This window comes from Nothobranchius furzeri, chromosome 11, assembly GCF_043380555.1.
Source record: "Nothobranchius furzeri strain GRZ-AD chromosome 11, NfurGRZ-RIMD1, whole genome shotgun sequence".
In the NCBI taxonomy this organism is placed as follows: Eukaryota; Metazoa; Chordata; class Actinopteri; order Cyprinodontiformes; family Nothobranchiidae; genus Nothobranchius; species Nothobranchius furzeri.
The window spans coordinates 62,498,520-62,519,450 of NC_091751.1; the positions used below are offsets into that span (position 1 = coordinate 62,498,520).

Sequence of the window (20,931 nt, forward strand, 5' to 3'; positions counted from 1 at the left end):
AGTCAACATCATATATGTCTTGCACCACATAATTTTTTATCTGAAGTTACATATTAAGCATTTTCAGGGCAGAGTACTGTTCCTGTTAGTGTTTAGTGTGAGATGATAGTAAATATTCCCTTTCTTTCTCCAACAACTTTACCTGATAGTAAGCTAACGTTAGGTAAACCAGCAGCACAACAAATATTTTCAAATAAGACTCACAAACCTGAGTCAACACCAGTCTCATCAAAGCTGGGGTTCTGTTGCGGCACTTTTTGTCTAAAAAACATCCTTATGTCCATCTTCACTCATGCGTTTCAGGCAGAGTGTAGAAGAAGCCGGCTGCTGAAGGGCTTCTTCTTCAGTGGTGGAGGCTCAGGCAGGCTGTATACAAACTACTGCTCCCTCTCTGTTGGACTTTGGTACTGCATGTTACTTCTGCGATTTAAGTCCGGGGCTTTTCATGAAACATCCGGGGCTTGAACCCAAGTAGCCGGGCCTAACGCCGCCCCTGTGCACGTGTGTGATTAGCTGAAGAGTTTTCTCTTACAACAACTATCCCCGCTGTGTTAGCAAATCTTCAAAGACCTTTTTTTTGTCTTTTTCAAGGTGCCTGACTTTTTTATGGCTTCACATTCAAATACTGAGTTTTGAGCATTTAAACTGTTGCCAGAGCTTCATTTATGCAAGCTACTGTTCAAAAGATCCTGGTTCTGGTCTTTAGGGCCTTACATGGACAAGCACCATCATACATTGGTGATCTTCTTAGGCCCAATCCCAATACTTGCCCTGCGGTCTTCAGCAAAGTGCACTTGGAGAAAGTGTGCAGTAAGGCTTCAAGAGCCTAGTACACAAGTGTACACATTGCGCCATCGATCACAACGCATGCCGGGATGCTGGTCGCTGTGATATTTTTTCAAAAACCTTATTAACAACTTTCAAACAAACAACCAGTTATTTGAAATAAATTTAAATTTGTTGCTGCTTTGCCTAAAACATTCAGAGCATCAATCAATCATCCTAAAATTAGCTAATTTCATTAGAAAATACATATTTGTCAGAGAAGGAACTTGAGCCTTTTCTCCTGCAGCAAATGATTGTGCAACGATGCGGACTTGGGTGAAGTGCGGATCAAGGGTGCAAAAGGGGTGTGATCAACTTCAGCACTTGAGAATTGGGACACCCTACACACTCGCACCCCTGGTCAGGATCGCGCAATTGAAGGGCGCAAGGGTGGAAGTGCGAGTATTGATATTGGGCTTTAGTCCCTACACCCCCAGCAGGTCCCTGAGGTCCAGTGACCAAAGCCTACTGGTTGTGCAGCACCAGGCTAAAGAGCAAAGGTGACAGATCATTTGCTGCTGTGGCCCCCAGACTCTGGACCTCTCTCCCCCTGAGCCTGAGATCAGTGGACTCAGTGGTCTCCTTTAAAAAGCAGCTGAAGACTCACCTGTTCAAGCTGGTTGTTGTATGACCTTTGGTAGATTCTTCATCACTAACTTCTTCTCATGCTACTACCTCCACCAGTGTCTGCCTTTCTCTGGATCCTGTATTGCCTTTTTTCTTATTTATTTTTGAACTTCTCATTTTCAGTTTTTTTCTTCTTCAAATTTTTGCCTTTTTATGTTTTAAATCTTCTTTTTTTTTCTTGTGAAGCGCCTCATGATTTTTTAACTTGAGAGGGACTATTTAAAAATACTTCTTCTTTTTCAAAATTATAAAATTATGTTTAAAAAGAAACATTGTTGTGCTTAATCTGGATAACAGCATTGCCGCCAACATTTCAACTAGCACATAATATTTTTCTGCAAAACAAAACAGGAAAAGATAAAGATTTGGAGCCCTCGAACATAAAGTTTGAGGAGTTAATTTTCCAGAATAAAATACAGATAAATAGATATATAATGTTGTTATGATGGTAATGAATAAAATAACTTTAAATGGCCTCACTTTGCTGTGCATGACATATGGCATCCTTTCTTTTCACTGACTTTTTCTGAGAAAACAAACTAAATCACTCCTGCGAACCGGTTTAACATTTATTTTCGGCAGTGTGTCCAGTCTGTTTCAGAATAAAAAAGCAGGTGTTTAATATTTGATATGTTACGTGCCATAGTATAAATGAACATTTTATTAGAGAGTGCATGTTGTCTGCAGTAGCTTAACACAGAAATTACATTCAGTCACTGGGAATAACTCCGACTGATCTCACTACACATCCTGGGCATCATTGTGAAGGAAAATGACAGAAGCACTTCCCCCGGAAAAGCCCTTCAGGAGACAGGAAACAAGTGTCAGTACTATAATCACTAAGAATATGTTTAAAATTGATGCATTAAAGAGCTTTGATTAAAAGTGACATCTTCAGAGACTTACACTGAACTTCGCTTTCATTCTTTCAGCTTCACTTGGTGAAGAGTTTCGCTCTAGAAACAGACATCAGAACGATTGGAGACACGCAATATAATATTCATTAAATGCAACTAATTAATTTATAGTATTAAGATGTAATAATATAAAGAAATTATCCTTCCTACCCTTCTTTTTCCACATCCCAAAGGAATACAAAGCCAAGATGGTGAAGACAACAGCAATGGTTAAAGAAGAGATCGTCACTAACAGGTAACCACTGAAACACAGGCAGACCCAACACCTGTCTTAGTACCGCAGAGACATTAAGGATGAAAACGTAACAGAAGTGGCTCCAGCCATTCTTACCTGAAGATGTCCGTCGACCCACTGCTGATGGCTTTGGATGGAGGCAGGTTGGCAACAGACTCATTTGTCAGAAGTTCAGGTGCAACAGGTGACATGACTGTAAGTTAAGATGTTAAATGTGATAAATGAAGTTTGATGACAAACTGTAGCTACAATAAGTGTTTATAATAGTATTTATGTAAATGTCTTTCCAAATCAATTGCAGCACTTAAGAGTCCGTATTTGTTTATTATTTATTGTTGGTTTGTCCTGTTTTAAATTCTCTTTTGTCTCCAACCAGTTTAGTTTGGTTGGTCACCATCAGCAGCTGAAACTTATACCACTGTTGATATTTTCATGTGGTGTGTGTGTGTGTGTGTGTGTGTGTGTGTGTGTGTGTGTGTGTGTGTGTGTGTGTGTGTGTGTGTGTGTGTGTGTGTGTGTGTGTGTGTGTGTGTGTGCGTGTGCTTCAGCAAATGAAACATTAAAGTGTATTATTTATGTAAGATATCACCCAAAAATAAAAAATAAAAACAACCATTTGTGATGAAGGTATGAAGGTCAAGATTTTTGCAGTTTTCTTCGGATTGTGGACTTCTGCCTAGCAAGGTCATCAGCCTGCAGGAATCAATGTACTCTGCGCTCCTCCCAAGATCTCCCTCCCACCTGTGGCTACAGTTGGCTGAGCGCCATACAGGGCTGCTCCCGCTGGGGAAACAGGATCCCAGCGCCCCCCCCCCCCCCCCCCCGCCTCCCTATCGGAGTCTCATGTTGTGAACTGTGATGTTCGTGCTTATATGTTTGAGGCGTTTTTTTGCATGGTAAAGCTACGCCCTGCCGGGAGTAACTCTGGTATGCCTTTTTTTCCCTCCCCCAACTTTCCTCATGTAATGCCCTTTTCATCTAATTGAAATGAGCGCCGTTATGGCTGCTCTTGTGGTCTGCCTGTATCTGTTCTGTCTACATGTGTGTGTGTAACCTTGGTCAGGCTGTTCTGCGGAGTCAAGTTCCTATGCTCTGGTTCGCTGGAGCGCTGGCAATAAAGCTTTCTCTCTTCTCTGATAAGACTTGGTTTATGCTTCTCCGTCAGCTCCGCAAGGGACAGACACGCACGGATTGATGGAAGCGTTTTGCTCTTTTACTTCTCCGTCTCCTGGAGAGTGTTGCAAAGTAATTGCCCGGCAGGACCACAGAGGGCGTAGCGGTGTTCTGTGGTATCCTGTCATGTATCTGGTCCAAGATCGTTTGTTTATATTGTGTTTTTTGTGTATATAAGAGGCTTTTAACACGGACATATTTGTCTCTCATTCTCCCACCTCTTCATGCGCTCCCCACCTCTAAACCCACGTTTCCTGTCATTTCCGTCCACAAATAAAACGCTTGCTGCGCATCTTTTCACTCCTCCAATCACGGGAGGATGAAACGTCCATATTTTTAGAGTTTTTTTCGCGAGGCATTCTTCAAGCTTCTCCGTGTCTGCCGCTAGTTAAACTCGGCTCTCTTTGCAATGGCGGCGCTGTAAACAACAGCGGCGTCCTGGCCAATCACAAGCTTGCGTAATCCGTTTCGTTCAGCGGATGTTTAAAAAAGTGGGCTCGACTCCGTACGTACTTGCATGCCTGCCGGATCCCTACGCAAGGACGGATAATGGCGTTGCGTGTCTCCGCACTGACGCAGACGGAGAAGCATAAATCAGGCTTTATATGTTAAACCTCAACCAATATCTGTAGTCAGAACACACACTTGCACAACATAAACCTTTGAACACTGAACTAATCCTAGGGGAAAAGCAATGCCATGATGTAATACTGACATTTGGGTTTTGTGTCAAAACGTAAAAATGTACCATTGGGCCAATAAATAAAAAATCTCACACTCTTACATTTCGTTGGACCGCCTTTAGCTTCGATAATGACACACATTCTCTCTGGCATTGTTTCAGTAATCCTTGGCAATGTTACAAAATTTATTTCCATCTAGCTGCATCCATTTTTCACCAAGATCTTGTATTGGTGATGAGTCCAGTGTGGTTAAGATCTGGACTCTGTGCTGTCTGATCCATGAGTGCCCCATGCCCGCTTACATTTCATTATTTGAGCCCTATGAATCCTGTCATCATCATCAACATCGCCATCATCATCATCATCATGGAATATTCTCGTACCATCCGGGAACAAAACATCCAATAATCGAATAACCTGCATGGTCATTCAGCTGATCTCATTCTCTGGATACATAATGTTACTGAACCAACTGCAGGAAACTTAGATCATAAAAACTGGTGGTGACTGTTTTGGGGGGGCTAATGTATACGGGAAGTTCTAGGAATCTAAAAAAACTGAATGGGATCAGCAAACTGATGTTGTAAAAGTGCCGGAGAGGAAAAACGTCCATCTGATTTCTGCAAAGCAGAAAAAAACTCCAGACACTGAGCTGATATGAGCAAAAAGGCATCAAAGAGGGGTGTGATTTAAGGCCAGCCGCTCACAAACCAAGTGTCTGTGGTGATGGAGAGGGACTTGAAGCTGCGACAGCCACAGAAGACACGTTTTAGCTCCCAGAAATCTAGGAAGAAATATTTATAGATTTATTGTCCGGCTTTTTTTCCCATGTTGAGCTGTTTATAGGTCAGACTTCTTTTGGAAATAGATTATTTTATATTTGTATATTGAATTTGAATTCTTTAGCCTACACGACCCACTTGGGAAGATCCCATCACTTGTGGGGTTTGACAGCTTAATGGCAGTACCGATCCTGGTGCAGCTCCTGTTTTACAGTGTTGGGATTACAATCGTTAAATGTAGCAGAGATTTAAGATTTATTCGGTTTAGGTTAGGTTTTGAGTTGACTATCAGCACATGCTGAAAATCATGATCCTTATGTACTTCTAAATTCATCAATACTTGAATAAGATTACAAAAACATGCAGGGGAGTTTTCAGGATCTTCTAATAACTGCAGTGAGGGTTCAGTTCGGAGGGAATTCACAATCCTTCGTGGGGCTGAAATTGTAAATCCTACTGAAATCTTAGAAAACAATCTTTGTTTCTATTGAAACCTTTTCATCTTCCTCCTGTATATTAATGTGGGGTGTTTTGTTTAACCTACTGGTTGGGGGTTGTGTGACCAGCACGTGTACAGCTATCTTCTGCTGCCCTGCAGAACACCAGTACCACGCTGTGTCTATTATCTGCAGCCTCTTAAAGGTCACAGTGAAAGCCCCAGATCTGTCATCTCTGATGGTCACTGAGGAGTCTTCGTAGCTCCCCGCAGATCCGGTCGACCGGCAGGATCTCCAGTCTCCGCTCCGACACCATTTCTTCTCACTTTCTCTGTTGGCAGGCAGACACAGGGGACTCAGTAAATGCTGATCGTGCGCTGGTACTTGATGTGAATGAAAGATTTCCAGCTGACAACCGTGTTTCCTGAGTTCACTGATAATGTGATCAGTGTCGTTTTAAGGGCTGGTCTTGTGGGTGAGGTGTGAAACTGGAACAATGATAAAATTATGATCAAGGGGAAACATAAATGCCTGTATCTCTCGCTGTAGAGGCACTCGACTGTGACAGAGCTGCCCTCCTCTCCGCTCATCCTGCTGTTAACAACTGACATCCCTGCAGAAGACATCATCCAAACGTCTTGTGAAAGCTTCGAAGATGGAGAGATCAGCCGAAAACGCTTTTGTTACTCACCGTGAATGACTTTAATGTTTGTGAAGGTGGTAGCATCAGCCTTCCACATGCTGCCTATCTCCACGCCACACATGTACCAGCCCGAGTCCTCCTCCTTCAGGCCATTCATGGTCACAGTGAACAGCTGCTGGACCGGGTCGTCAAACATGCTCACTTTCTGCTCGGCCGGGTCGACCATGCGGTGGTCATCGGTTCGAGCTAACGTGCTGCAGAACTCCCTTGTCCTCCCCTGACACCAGTATTTTACGTAGCTGGCGTACTGGGGATCGTAGTGACACGGGATTGTGAGCGATCCTCCTTCCAGAACCACAAACTCTTCATCCGTGGTCACACGGCAGAGGAAAACTGAGAAAATAAACAGTAAAAAACAACCATAGCTGTATCGTTTAGAGGACAGAAGCTTTAACCAAATTTATAAGTACATATTGTTTTGTTACACAGCAGTCCCCCCCCCCCCTCCTCCCCCATCCTTTGTACTTACGATTTCAAAATCGGATTATCCTTCACTAATACACAGGATTTCAAAGGCCTGACAAAAAATATAAAACCCTCAAACATACTGTTGCCTGGAGGAAATAAAATGAAAGCTTGGAAGATTTACAGAAAAAAAAAACTAAATCCCTCCATGCCCCTTGCAGAAAACTGCAGCTTCAACAACTTCCAAGTCTGTCTTCACCAAGTGATTAATACAGAAAATGAACAAAGAAAAGGACATCTTTAAAAAAAAACAGTGTTAGGCTGGAATAAACAGCAGCATTTACAAAAGCTTCATGACAGTGAGGAGGTGGCAGCACAAAAACGAACCACCCTAATTATTCATCAGATGCTTTTTAGACAGTTCTGTGTTTGGATGACGTCAGCTGTCGTACCTGGTATCCATGGCAACAGGCTTAGAGTGAGCTTGAAGAGTTGCAACATAATTTATTTTCAGGTTGCGAGTTGGTTGATTCTAAATAAAGAAAACGCCCTGAACACCACAGACTCCAGGTTCGGTGGTTTCGTTTTCCTCCCCCCGTCACATGACCCAAAGTTAGATCCAGATGTTCCAGACGTTAACCATGAGAGAGCCAGTTCCCCGACTGAAGTTGGGTCTTATTTGGGAGTGAAATAGTTAACCTAAGATAAATACGAACAGATGGAATTTCATTGAAAATAATTTATGCAATGAAACTCATAGATTCCTTTTGGTTGCTGTTGTCTTTCCCCCCTAAAACCATAAAATATTTTATTTTGAAAGGTCCAGCTCACTCAAACAGTGACTTGTGTGAGTCTCTACGTCCTTCTGCCGTCATTTGAAAACTCTTACATTTTTGTAATTGTGTGGAAAATGTGAAACGATGTCTCATATTTTCATTTTCACCTAAGAGGCTGGAACTAAGTTTACTTCTTCGTTTACTCTCATGAGTCTTGTGCTCAACAGGGTCTAACACTACAAGTGGGACCGTTGGATGAAATGGTGGCTGATAATATTTAATGTTTGATTTCCATCAGATGTTTTGGAAATGGTTTAAAAAAATTATTTGAATAAATTAACGTTTAGCTGCTGTAGTATAATTTATCATTCTCCAGTGGCGCCCCCAAGGGGTGGTCAGAGAGAGCCATGGCCACCCCACTGCCCACCCCCCATCCACTTAATAACTCACATTCATTTTCTTTAATCAGGGCATAAATACTAAAGCAAATAAATAAACTTATTTTAATAAATAGGTTATTCAATAAATTACTGTTTAAAAGTATATGTCACTGAGGCTCACCATTTAACTGAAGTATAAACCACAATGGTTTTAGTGGATAGTTTTGTTCAAACAACAACAGGCAAACTAAACATCTTTAAAATTCTAAAAAATTTTGAAAACAAACAGAAATTTAGTCTTTTGTATTACATTTTTTAGTTTTGCATTTTCCAGCGAAATGTGTTGGGTACAAGTACTCTGTGCCACAGCACTATGAGGTCATTTCATCAGGGATCTGGGCCAAGTCCCAACTTGCAGGAGATTTGCACCAAAACCATCTGGAAGCATGTGGGAAGTTTATTATTTTTATGTAATACTGTCCAACTGCAGAACACTTGGCTGTTATTCAATCAATCAATACTTTATTAATCCCAGAGGGAAATTAGATTTTCAGTACACACAACTCAGAGATCAGACATACATGGGCAAGACACATGACAAGAATTGGTGACTGTGGTCAATCGCAACCTGAGTCGCGCTACCTTAATAGAGATAAGAGGGTAACATGAGGATTGGTTCAGGTGGAGGGGAAAAAAAGGCACTTCAGAGTTACCCTCCACCGGGAGGGCAGCTTTGCTCTGCAAAAAAAAAACCACCTCTACAAATATGCAATAGACTTCAGACAACATAACATGAGACTCCAATAGAAAGGCGGGGGTGGGGGGGTGGGGTGGCTGGGATCCTGTTTCCCCCAGCGAGAGCAGCCATCTACAGCGCTCATCTACTGTACAGTCACAGGTGGGAGGGAGATCTTGGGAGAAGCATAGAGCACATTGACTCCTCCAGCTGATGACCTCGCCATGCTGAAGTCCACCAATCCAAAGGCAGGGGGGTAGGTCGGGTTTTCACAGCATCTGTCTGCATTCCTTCCTGGGGGTTTGTAGCCGCTCAAGGCTACCAGGGCGTCATATTCAGATAACAAGAATTTGTTTGGGTCAGGCTGAGATAATTTTCCCCTCTGCCTTCAGTCTTTAAACTGATCATTCCAGTCCTTCAGTGAAGCCAATTTTGGGTTTTTAAACTTGTCCATACCGTCCGGCGACTCTCTCCGAGATGACATCCATTTTGCGCACTAATACCGGTATCGCAGCTAGAACATCGTCCAGCTTACGATCCACCTCGAGTAACGTCCCAGTCTGAGAAGTCTCCACACGGACGGTGCTTTCCGTGGGTGCGGGTCGCCCTCTAATCGCTCCCGTCTTCCCAAATTTCCAGAAAACCAGATATCCTCCAACTCCAATCAGGAGAAATCCAGTGATCATCAGGCCGAATATCCACACATCTTCGATGTCCTCAATGTACAGCTGGGAGAGGCATATGATCTTCCACTCCTTCCAGGAATCCAGCATATAACATGCCCTAAAGGTTATAAATTGTAAGTCGCTATGGATAAAAGTGTCTGCCAAATAAATAAACATTAACATCCCACCGGGTGTGTCCCCTGTGGACATGTGGGAGCGCCCTGCTCCGTTCTCATTGTTGAAAAAAATCTTATCGATCACATTGAATGACCAATTTATCAAATCCATGGTTAATAAAAAATAAAAAGTTTTTCAGAAGAAATGCAGAGAAGCGCTCTGTGGGCAGACACGACAAAGAGCCTTGGGGAAAAGATAAGGGAGCGAAAGAGGGAAGCGTCTGTACTCCGAGTGCCTGAAGAGAGTCCATTTGTTGGAGACTGGAATCAGAGTGCTGATATATGTTCAATTATTTTGATGAGAGAAATGTGTTGCAGTAATAATCTAAACCAATCACATTCACTTCTCTACATTTGACTGAACGTGCCAACAGTGCTTACAATTAAAGTATCCCAAACTTTCCTTCTGCTGAGAAGCTTTCGGATGAAACTTTTTCACAAGTATCCGAACACAAAATTTGACTCGCTCTTGGTTTGCCTTACTTGATCAAATCTGATATAAAAGCACTAGACTTCCAGGTGCCCCCCACCAGATAACTTTTTCCTTCTCTAGATGGCACCCTCTGACAAAAAACCCCGCTAACTTTCTGCTCTAATCATTGAAATTTTAAAGAACAAACTGGCTCGACATAATCAACATTACAGATGATTTATTTCTGTAAATGCAAACTGGGAATGATTTACAAACATTAACATAAAAAAGTTTTCGTTTATTAGTTAGAAAAATGTACTGCATCAAATGTATGAAGATACATGTCCTTCAGTGTTGATGCTGGGAATCTGCGGTCCAGATCTGCTGCTCAAATTCAAGGTAGTAGCATCCAGGAGGTTTGGGTTTGGTTGTGATCTGCAGAGAGAAAAAGCAGCAGTGCTGGGGTTAGCCAGATGTTCTTACAGGATGGGCTTTTCTGACAGAGGTGATGAACCACCGCTGACAGTTAAAATTATTTAAAATGCCCAAAAGACAAAGCAATGCCTCCTGTATCTTTTTAATGCTCTCTGACTTTTCTCTCAACACACAGATATTATCAGAGCTAAATGAATTTTTCTGGAGTTTGACTTATTACATTTAGTCCAAAGAGATTCCTGGATGTGAATGCTGTTTGAGTCATATGGTTATTTAGATTTGATCTGAACGGTTTTAGCAACTTGCGATTAAGTAAAATAAAAAAAAGGGTCAGGAAAAACAACAGCATGAAAAATAGAGGCCGACCAATATATTCAGTGTTTTCTTTCGGTCAAAATTATTTTGAAAAGCCAATAAAAAAAATAGTAATACAATCAGGCACCTGTGCGGCCAACTGCCACCACTACTCGACTGAAGAAAGAGCCTGCTGGACCCCGACACAGTTTGGTTTTTTTTTAATGTTTTGAGTTAGTTTTATATTTGAAGTTCAATAAATATTAAGAGATTTATTGACTTATATAATTTATATTACACACAGTGAGTGTTCAGTTGTCTTTCAAAATCAATGTGCTGCTAAAACGTACATATATATCGGCCTTCATAATCAGCTTTAGATATTGGCAACAAAATTCTTTTAAGATTGGTATTGGCATCGGCTTAAAAAAAACATATCAGTCGGCCTCTAATAAAAAAAGAATAAAAACAAGACCCTGTGGTGTCGTGATTAAAAGGTCAATCATAAACATCTTTTGTAGTCAATTTACCAAACTAAAGCAAATAATGTCACTCTTGAAACACCTCAAATCTGCACAATACCCACCTTGAAAAAGTTGGGTAGGTGTGACTTTATTTTATATCCATTTTAGCCAATAAAGTTCATCACAACAAGGTGAAGAACGGTGTTTGCGAACAGGAAGTCAGCAAAAGCTCTCTCTGGGGAAATGGAGAGGAAGTCTCCCTTGTTCTGAGGGTTGATCTGGATACGAAGACACACTGGGAAGAAGAGAGGTATGGATGAGTTTTTATCCATTTAAAAATGCACAGTTAGTAATAGTAAAGAGTAAACGTTTGCACTTAAATGAAACCTGTAATGGATCATTATTATTAACCGTGGCACTCATTTAAGATAGCATTATGAGCCGTTTTAATGTAGCTTTGCCAGTAAGTAATGATTAGAACCTGTACATGTCTAAACATAAATATACAGCTGATTATTGTGTAAAAGCTGTAATGCAGCTCAGTTATTTCCTTTAAAATCATCTAAATTTTTAATATTTATTTGACTGAATGATGGAACAAACGTTCTGCAGGTGTAATGTTTATTTCTGTTTCTTTGAGGTTGCTTAACAGGCAATAATACAAATTATAAACGAATATTAGAGCAAATATTTAAGAATGCTTATTAATCAAATAAATAAAGGTTTAGCCACAACACTACGAAATTACTCATCAGTTTTTGTAGCTACTTTATTGTGGAAGTAGTCAATAAATACCTGTTTGCATTTGATATTCTAGATTTAAGTGTTAGTTTATGTTGTATTTTATTTATTCTGTTGTACTAATTAACATACAGTGAGGACGGAGGAACAACTATATTTAAATTTGTGAAATGTACCTGATGCGAAACCCATGCTAATGTTATAGCTTAGTTAGCTTAGCATGTGTGCAACACTAGAAAACATTAGACCAACAACTGACAATAAACTGAGTTGAGGTGTAGAATATGGGGTATAAACGCGTTTAAATATAAATTATTACCTGCGAGAATGAAGGAACCCACGCACGAGATGAAGCCAGACAGAAAGCTGTTGAATGGGAATGTTCCAACGAGTAGACAGTAGAGGAACTGCAGCGCTCCTGTTAACAAGATGTACAACAGATACGCGTCCACCACTTTCAGCTTGGTGGAGGTCGTGGTGCTGTACTCCTCCAGAAACCGGGAGATAACGGACAGGACCGAGTTCGACATGACTGTTAAGCTCAATTATATTTAAAGAAGGTATAAACGGCTCGTACTTCTTCGATTCAGTGACGTGTCCCGACCAACCGGATGCGGCCTCGGGTGTTACACGAAATATGCTCCGGATAGCTCAACCGGAGACGTGAGGAGGAGCCCTTTAGGGAAAAAAGGGTAAATAGCAGAAAGATGATATGCTCTTACAGAGTTTTAAAATACGGAAATCTATCTTAAATGTCACGAAATCTCAATATATACCGCATTGTACTATGTATGATTTACGGTTAGTAAATACTGAAAATAAAATAAAGCAATCGGTTTTTGCTTGTAGTTTATTAGAAACGGTCATATTTTTTTGTGTCGCACACACGTGATACTTCTTTATTATAGACGATCTTTTTATCAAGCTCATCTGACGTAAGGAAAGTACAGGTTACAAAACAAGAACAGCTAGTACAGGGCTAACTTAATTTTGAAGCCGACACTTGTTAATTTGTGGCCAGCCTTGTTTGATTTGCCTGTAGTAACAAGAATATGTTTACTAATGCTGAGTAATGGATCCCACCGCCAGCACAGGTCCTATGCTGAACGACTGTGAGACAGAGTGAGTACTTATTCTGCTTACATCATTACTGTCCATAAATTTATAAAACAAGTTGGGGTCTCTTGTTAGAAATTGGAAAAAAGCATGGATGGTTCACCTTCAATACTGTATTTCAAACAAGATAAGGGAACTTAATTTCAAAACTGTACACGATATTTAACCATGTAATAAAAATATATCATTGTTAAAGATCTGGATGAAAAATGTACCTTTTGTCATACCGGTTCAGAGACTGTTATACACTTGTTTTATAATTGTTCTCTCTCATCTGGATTTTGGAAAGATGTGGAAAATGAGTAAATCCAAGTACACTATCCAAATCAAATCTAAAGATGTTATTGTCAAGTTTGAATGCAATGATAAAATGTTAAGTTTTAGAATTAATCTAATTCTTCTTTTAGGGAAATTTCATATAATAAAGCGAGGGTCTCCAAATCTCTCCCTAACTTTTGCCTTTTCTTAAATGACTTCCACTCTTATGTAAACACCATAAAGTTAATTGTAAATAAGAAGGCAGAACTCACTTCAATGTTTATTTCTGATTGACCTGGTATAACAAAAAAAATAAATAAATAAAATAAAATAAAAACATAATGTGCCTTTTGAAAAAAACAAACAAAAGCAAAACAAGTTGGGGTCTCTGAAGGAATCACTGTCATTATAACTGTAGTCATTTTATTGTATAAATAAGAACGTAATATGACACCTTATCAGAAGAACTTTTCACGCTGGTGCTAATAAACATTTTCAGAAACAGGCACAATAAACAAAATAAGTAAAGTTACAGCAAACAATTCCCATTGACTTTGGTCAGTTTTATGCAAGTCTAACATAACAAAGAAATAAAAAATAAACAGGACTGGGTTAGAGTTTTAAACAAATACCCTTTAGCATTGTGACAAGGTGAACAGAAGAGGGACAGAGGTAAATGTTATCTCTCCAAGTGACTCAGCAGAACAGAGCTGCATCATTTATTGGTAGAACAGGTGGAAGCCTTTACCTGGTTCAGGGGGGTGGAGGTATGTGAGACTGGACTCACACAGGAGAAGAGGAAGTGACTCATATCTGTTTAATAACATTTTTTTCAGGCTGGAAACTAAAAGAAGCTGGTGAGACAACTGTTGTGTTTTGTTATAGAGTAGCATTAACTCCTCTGTACCTGCTGTGGTGGTGGATCTTGTCTTTAACTTACAACACAGTGGCTTTGAAATGCATGTCCTGTCTTCCTATTTGCTCAGTGAAAATAAAAACGTGACTAACCCGACTCTAACCTTGGACCTGCCCTTATGCATCCTGCCTGTGCTGAATATTTTCTCCAATATCTCTTCATTCTCCACGAAACATTCTTTCCATTTTTCACTGATTAGGTCAAGTTCTCTCTGGAGCTGGTGGCCTTCTTGGCGTCCAACCTCCATGTCCCTTTTGAAGACAGCAGAGTCCAAGATTCTCACCTGTAAGACTAGACTGTTGGTGTTTACACACACATCATGTTGTGTTAGTAGAGTATAAATTTGGAACTGAAGTTTATTCCACCTACACTGTTTCAAACAGGTATTCAGAATGACCTTTGGGCCAGATTTGTGACGCTCCCAAACCAGGACAGAATATGGACTCTGTCCCTCACCAACAAGCTGGCTCCCAAACCTGCAGATCAAGGTACTAAGCTTTAAAATACTCACAGGGGTGACCCCTAGAGGTGTATATGTATAAAAATCGGTCCTATTCCCACTAGCTTCTAAGACTCCCCTGGTGATGGTTCATGGCTTCGGAGGAGGTGTTGGACTCTGGATCAGGAACTTGGATGCACTGAGCCGCTCGCGGACCGTCCACGCTTTTGACCTCTTGGGCTTTGGCAGAAGTTCCAGACCTCCTTTCCCCTCAGATGCTGCCAAGGCAGAGGAGCAATTTGTTGACTCTATTGAACAATGGAGGCAGTCTGTAGGTGTGGAGAACATGATCCTGCTGGGACACAGTTTGGGGGGCTACCTGGCTACCTCATATGCAATTCAGCACCCCTCTAGGTAATCATCAAGTTTACATAATTCAAACAATGCTGAAAACCTTTTCTGTGAATGAAGGGTTTATATTATTATTAGTCCTAATTCATGACTGTTATTTTTTTGGGTGAGGTTGGTCAGCATCTAGCTAGAACTCACCCATAAGGTAACCACATGGTGAATGTTAGTCACAGGGCCCTAGAACCCTAGAAGAGTCACAATTTAAAATGGTTCAAGATTTGAGTATGGAAAGCCAAAAGGGTTGCAATTCAGCCACACACTGTTAAGAGTCACATTTTTTGTACAGAAATTGTCAAGAGTCACAATGCATATACAGAAAGCTAAAGGGTCCCAAATATTTTAATGAAAAAAAAAACCCGATGGGGACAGCTCGTTTTATGGAAAGCTGAATAATTCCATTCTGATTATAGAAAGCCAAAGAGTACTATTTTTTAGATGCAAAGCTAAAAGGCTTACAGTTTGTTTATAAAAAGCCAAAAAAACGCCTCAGTTCATGTTAAAATGGTCACAACTCAAGAACGGAAAGCTGCAGGTATCACTAGCTGCAGGTATCACTATCACTAGGCCTTTTCACAAGGCACACCACGCCGGCTACTGCTGCCTCGCATGGTTGTAATGATGCGGTAATTTCCTGTCTTATAAACGGCAATCGCGCCTTGGGAGGTGTCATGATGACGTGGGGAGTTAATTTCGAGCTCCGGCTGGCAACTACATTGAAAATGAAAGTAAACATGAGCAATAGCTTTGGATTTTTGAACAAAGTCAGCTGAGATGGCAAACTGAAGCGTTGCTTCTCCATGTTAGAGCTGGAGGTCAGGTCACCAGCGACTGTACCGGGACTGATGGGGACAGACACCTTTAGGAGCGGTTTGTTAAAGAAACTTAATGAGCGCAGCTTCGATTTAAAAACATATATATTTATATCCAAGATAAATGGAAATCCACAGGGACCACCCCCCTACCTCCTTTATGCAGCCATTGTGTAATCTTAAAAAAAAATGGACACAATTGCGCCACATTACCACCATGGTCTGAGCACGTATAGGCTCCCTGATGCCGCCACGGCGTTGTGGCATAGTTATGTAAAAACGGCTTATTTGTGAATGTCAAAAAAGTCACTGTATGGAGAGCCAAATGGATACAAATATTATATAGAATATCAAAACAGTGGCAATCAGCATCGTTAGTGAGTAAACAGCACTGCACTAAGCTGCTTTGTTCTGTGTTTTCATGTGGTCATGTGATATTTTAGCCTGGCAATCCATCCTTATGTAACCATACCAGCCCTGGTACTGGTAGGTCCAGTTCTTTATCAACTCTGCGTTGTGTTGTACAAACAGTCTTGAGATGAAGTTTTTGCTGACACCAGCATTTAATCTGTTAATGCAGGAATGCTGGTCAAAAACCTAGCTTTTGGTAGGATCATACAGCACACTCTGTTGGAATAAAAAGACTCAAATAAGTATTAAATAACTTTAAATAACCGAGCACTGATAGAACCCGACCTACCTCGAACGGCTCCGTCTTAAAACTGACGAATATCCGACGCAGCTGGACACGTCAGCACGTAAGCCGGAGACGTTCGGAACCAACTCCCCCACTTACGGCAGTGCAGTTTCCAACTGTTTTACTGATGGCAAGTGGAATGACACCATTTACTCTGTTACACTAACATGTGTGATAATAAGGTCTGGCTATGACCGATAGGAAGAGCTCTGTCACGGGTGGAATCTACGGTTGTCTTTCGGACTGTGTCCATATGCTATTGGACAACGAACAACATGGCATACTCACCGCTGTGGATGTCAGTCAACAGTCTGCCACACACAGTCAAAGAAAACACAAATACATCCTTTTTCTAAATAAAGGAGTTAAGTACCTCTATCTGCTGTTGATTCAAAGAAAAGTCCAAGTCTAAATAGTCCAAAGGTGATGCCAAAGATGTTTCAAATGGGTTGCTGCCATCGTGTTGCGCTCCGTCGCATCATCCCACCGACCAAACCAATAGGTAGGCCTGCTGAGGTTCTAATATATCGTGGCTAGACCCACCTACAGCACAATCATTTTGCTTCTGCAACCAATCTCCAAGGCTAGTGTTACTTAGTTATCTATTGCCCCTTTTTTAAAATCAAGTCTAGACCAAAATATTTATACAGAATCTCTTTTTTAGGTATGCTATTTTCCCTCCAATTCGAAACACGGAAAGTCTAAAAATCCGTTTTTATCTGATTGCTAGACCTTCCTATTTAACAGTATTGTTTTAATTTTAAAGAGGGCAAAAAAAGTTTTACTGAACCCAAATGACCTTAAAATCATGGTACAGACCAATACACATGAATCTCAAACCATGTAAACACCTCCACCGTGCTTTATACATGAAATAATACACTTGTGGTACAAGCGCAGTGTTATTCACCCCCAAAAAATAACATTTAGCATTTAAGGACAAAAAGTTACAAGTTTTCGTTGTTTTTTGTTTTTTGTGTGTGTGTGTGTGTTTCAAACTTTTAATTTCTAAGGCTTCAGTATTCTTGTTATAGAATCTTATTACTTTTAGAAATAGTCTCTACGGTAAACGTACCAAACCAGCACTCGTGGCTGCAGGTTCAGTTTAGCTCAAAGATATTAGAGCTTTATTAATCTTTTAATCTACCTCTCAGAAGAAAAAAACCCAGATTTCCCAGGACATTTTCCTCCAGATAACATTTAAAGCTACAATAAACCTTGTTTTTGTACTGGAGGATCGTTAAATCAGTGGTGCTATGCCAGGATGAATGCATGAAGAAATATCACCGTGCACATTTACCACACCATTAATTTTGCACTTCTGTAATTACCAAAGTGCACAGTGGAAGTGTGTCACCGCTCATTGGTTGTGTTTGGCTTTAAAGGAGCTCAACCGGGTGCCATCTTAATCATTTATAAATCAGCGTGAAGAAAAGCAGCAGGCAATGCTCACTAGTGCCTCCTAGTGTACGTTCAGAGAAACACAACAATAAAGCACCAGCAGCAGGTTGATAAGTGTCACTATTACTATCAGCTGTACCTCTGCAGGGTGGCTCATCTGATCTTGGTGGACCCCTGGGGATTCCCTGAGCGACCGCAGTCGCAAACCCAGGAGGGTCAGAGTGAAGAGGTGGTGAAGAGGGTGCGCCCTCCTCGCTGGGTGAGGGCTATCGCATCGATTGTTTCTCTGTTCAACCCGCTGGCTGTCGTCAGAGCAGCCGGCCCGTGGGGTAATAACAACGAAAAAAATCCCTATCTGCTGTTGTGCAACTCGTACAAGGCTCTGCTGTAATCTCAGTGACTGTTTTATCGATTCAGGCCCGGGCTTGGTGAACAGATTCCGTCCTGATTTCAAAAGGAAGTTTGAAGATCTGTTTGATGATGACACAATGACGCAGTACATCTACCACTGTAATGCACAGAGCCCAAGGTATTTACTCGACAACGTGCTTCCTGAGTCCTGTCTCCGCTTTGAAGGAAACGGCATGGTAGGAAAGCACAAAAATAACATTCCTTTCTTCTTCCCAGTGGTGAAGTGGGTTTCCGGGCCATGTCAGAGACACTTGGCTGGGCTAAGAGGCCCATGCTGCAGCGAGTGCATCTCCTGCCCTCTTCCATGCCTGTCACCATGGTGTATGGAGCTCTGTCCTGGGTGGACAGCTCATCTGGGGACAGAGCGGCTGAGATCAGGGGCAATAAGGCCCACACCAAAGTGCGGGTGAGTCCACACAGACGTTTACATCCAAGATTCATAAGTAACTGATTGGGGCGATGGTGGCACAGGAGTTAAGTGCTCGCCCCGTAATCGGAAGGTTGCAGGTTCGAGCCCCGCTCAGTCTGTCGCTGTCGTTGTGTCCTTGGGCAAATCACTTAACCCACGTTGCCTGCTGGTGGTGGTCGGAGGGACCGGTGGCGCCAGTGCTCGGCAGCCTCGCCTCCGTCAGTGCGCCCCAGGGCAGCTGTGGCCACACTGTAGCTCATCTCCACCAGTGTGTGAATGTGTGTGTGAATGGGTGAATGACTGATTGTGTTGTAAAGCACCTTGGGGGGTTCCAGGACTCTACAAGGCGCTATATCAAATACAGACCATTTACCATTTACCAACTATTAATATTGTGCTCAAATTCCTCTCTGCAGCTGATAGACGACGCCTCGCACAACGTGTATGCAGACCAACCAGACGAGTTTAACAAAATGGTGGAAAATATCTGTAAATCAGTGGACTGACCCCGCTTCCACATCTCCGGTGTATTACAGTGTGTGTATTGAGAGTGTGTCATGTTGGGATCACAGCTGCAACCTTCACACATGAAGCATGCTCAGCATCATTGGTTTTAATCTGACTAAGTTACCCATTTCACTGCTGTAAATCATAAAAGGGCCTTTGATATAAAGAGTGATTACACGACTGGTTGCATCTGTGTTCAGAATAAAACTTACAAAGTTCTTTCTCTCTTTGTGTTTTTCCAACACATTTCTTTGTATCTTATAACTAAATTAACCCTCTGGAGGCAGGTGTTGCAGATTTGCAACGTTAGAACCTACCTACCTGGTTACTCCGAATACGTGTTTCATGAGCATTTTTAACTCAGAAGTACCCCTGAAGGACTTAGTTGTTTGTCCTTTTATCAAAATTTCTTTTGAGCCTGAGTGGGTTAATATTTGTTGTGGGTTTTTTCCATAAACCTCAGAGAATGTTTATTTTTTATGCAATTATGATTTTAACATTTTATTTCTCGTTACTTTATAAATAAAGTCTCGTCTCGTCTTCCTCCGCTTATCCGGGTCCGGGTTGTGGGGGCAGCATCCCAACTAGGGAGCTCCAGACCGTCCTCTCCCCGGCCACCTCCACCAGCTCCTCCGGCAGGACCCCAAGGCGTTCCCGGACCAGATTGGAGATGTAACCTCTCCAACGTGTCCTGGGTCGACCCGGGGGCCTCCTGCCGGCAGGACATGCCCGAAACACCTCCCCGGGGAGGCGTCCAGAAGGCATCCTGACCAGATGCCCAAACCACCTCAACTGACTCCTTTCGATCCGGAGGAGCAGCGGTTCTACTCCGAGTCCCTCCCGAATGTCCGAGCTCCTCACCCCATCTCTAAGGCTGAGCCCGGCCACCACCCTTTATAAATAAAGATCTGAGCAAATGTTCCAGTTTTTCAGCTACTTTAACTCTTTAATTCTGATATTATTGACATATTTCTGGCAATTGAATGAACATACCAGACCTGATAATATAATTCTATCTTCTAGAGTAACCCTACACCTGCGTGTCCAGGTGCAGGGTTATTAGGTAACTTTTTTGTTAACATTTTTCAACATCAGAGAATTTCCCACTTATTTACTTAAATACGTGACAATAATCCTAAAATGTCTGAGATTTTTCTCACCTCCCTGGTAAGGTCTATTTAGGGGTTCTGGAGAAGAGGGTGTGTTGGATTGTCAAACCTCAGATTGAGGAGGAGCAATGTGGTTTTCGTCCTGGCCGTGGAACACTGGACCAGCTCTATACCCTCAGGAGGATCCTGGAGGGTGCGTGGGAGTTTGCCCAACCAGTCTACATGTGTTTTGTGGATTTGGAGAAGGCGTTTGACCCTGTCCCTCTGGGGGATACTCTGGGAGTATGGGGTATCAGGCCCTCTGATATGGGCTGTTAGGTCCCTGCATGACCGGTACCAGGGATTGTCTGCATTGCCGGCAGTAAGTCAGGCTTGTTCCCAGTGAGACTTGAACTCCGCCAAAGCTGCTCTTTGTCACCGATTCTGTTCATAACTTTAATAGACTGGATTTCTAGGTGCAGCCAAGGTGTTGAGGGATCTGTTTTGATGGCCTAAGCATTGAGTCTCTGCGTTTTGCAGATGATGTGGTCCTGTTAGCTTCATCAGAACGTGATCTTCAGCTTTCGCTGGAGCGGTTCACAG

At 41.9% G+C, this 20,931-nt stretch overlaps 3 protein-coding genes across 4 annotated transcripts; 1 reads left to right on the forward strand and 2 right to left on the reverse strand.

Annotated features, from left to right (window-relative positions):
- Positions 1–2,007: 2,007 nt before the first annotated feature.
- pigr (polymeric immunoglobulin receptor) lies at positions 2,008–7,396 on the reverse strand. Its single transcript, XM_015957347.2, has 8 exons — positions 7,240–7,396; positions 6,371–6,715; positions 6,211–6,292; positions 5,787–6,010; positions 2,701–2,797; positions 2,520–2,611; positions 2,359–2,408; positions 2,008–2,253 (listed from the first exon to the last, which is right to left on the reverse strand). Exons 1-8 carry the CDS (start codon positions 7,286–7,288, stop codon positions 2,194–2,196), a joined length of 999 nt encoding a protein of 332 aa, XP_015812833.1. The 5' UTR covers positions 7,289–7,396; the 3' UTR covers positions 2,008–2,193.
- Positions 7,397–10,153: 2,757 nt separating this feature from the next.
- dad1 (defender against cell death 1) lies at positions 10,154–12,526 on the reverse strand. The gene is made up of 3 exons (XM_015957350.3): positions 12,186–12,526; positions 11,248–11,420; positions 10,154–10,367 (listed from the first exon to the last, which is right to left on the reverse strand). The coding sequence occupies exons 1-2, from the start codon at positions 12,394–12,396 to the stop codon at positions 11,290–11,292; spliced, it is 342 nt and encodes a 113-aa protein (XP_015812836.1). The 5' UTR covers positions 12,397–12,526; the 3' UTR covers positions 10,154–10,367; positions 11,248–11,289.
- A 278-nt stretch (positions 12,527–12,804) lies between these two features.
- abhd4 (abhydrolase domain containing 4, N-acyl phospholipase B) lies at positions 12,805–19,459 on the forward strand. Of its 2 annotated transcripts, XM_015957348.3 has the most exons (9): positions 12,805–12,988; positions 14,077–14,097; positions 14,356–14,441; positions 14,540–14,644; positions 14,721–15,009; positions 18,061–18,242; positions 18,331–18,442; positions 18,541–18,730; positions 19,150–19,459. In XM_015957348.3, the coding sequence occupies exons 1-9, from the start codon at positions 12,939–12,941 to the stop codon at positions 19,237–19,239; spliced, it is 1,125 nt and encodes a 374-aa protein (XP_015812834.1). In that variant the 5' UTR covers positions 12,805–12,938; the 3' UTR covers positions 19,240–19,459. The 2 variants fall into 2 exon arrangements, with proteins under 2 accessions (XP_015812834.1, XP_015812835.1); XM_015957349.3 differs by lacking the exon at positions 14,077–14,097.
- Positions 19,460–20,931: the final 1,472 nt, after the last annotated feature.

Bases quoted from the DNA above. Each gene is read 5' to 3' on its own strand.
- pigr (XM_015957347.2), bottom strand. From the start codon at position 7,288: ATGTTGCAACTCTTCAAGCTCACTCTAAGCCTGTTGCCATGGATACCA. The intron at 2,798-5,786 runs GTAGGTTAAACA...CTTAACTTACAG, and splicing joins GGTCACACAACCCCCAACCA to TCATGTCACCTGTTGCACCT. The intron at 2,254-2,358 runs GTAAGTCTCTGA...TGTCTCCTGAAG, and splicing joins GAATGAAAGCGAAGTTCAGT to GGCTTTTCCGGGGGAAGTGC.
- dad1 (XM_015957350.3), bottom strand. From the start codon at position 12,396: ATGTCGAACTCGGTCCTGTCCGTTATCTCCCGGTTTCTGGAGGAGTAC. The intron at 11,421-12,185 runs GTAATAATTTAT...TCTTCTTCCCAG, and splicing joins GGGTTCCTTCATTCTCGCAG to TGTGTCTTCGTATCCAGATC.
- abhd4 (XM_015957348.3), top strand. From the start codon at position 12,939: ATGGATCCCACCGCCAGCACAGGTCCTATGCTGAACGACTGTGAGACA. The intron at 14,098-14,355 runs GTGAGACAACTG...TTCACTGATTAG, and splicing joins CTGGAAACTAAAAGAAGCTG to GTCAAGTTCTCTCTGGAGCT. The intron at 18,443-18,540 runs GTATTTACTCGA...TCTTCTTCCCAG, and splicing joins TGTAATGCACAGAGCCCAAG to TGGTGAAGTGGGTTTCCGGG.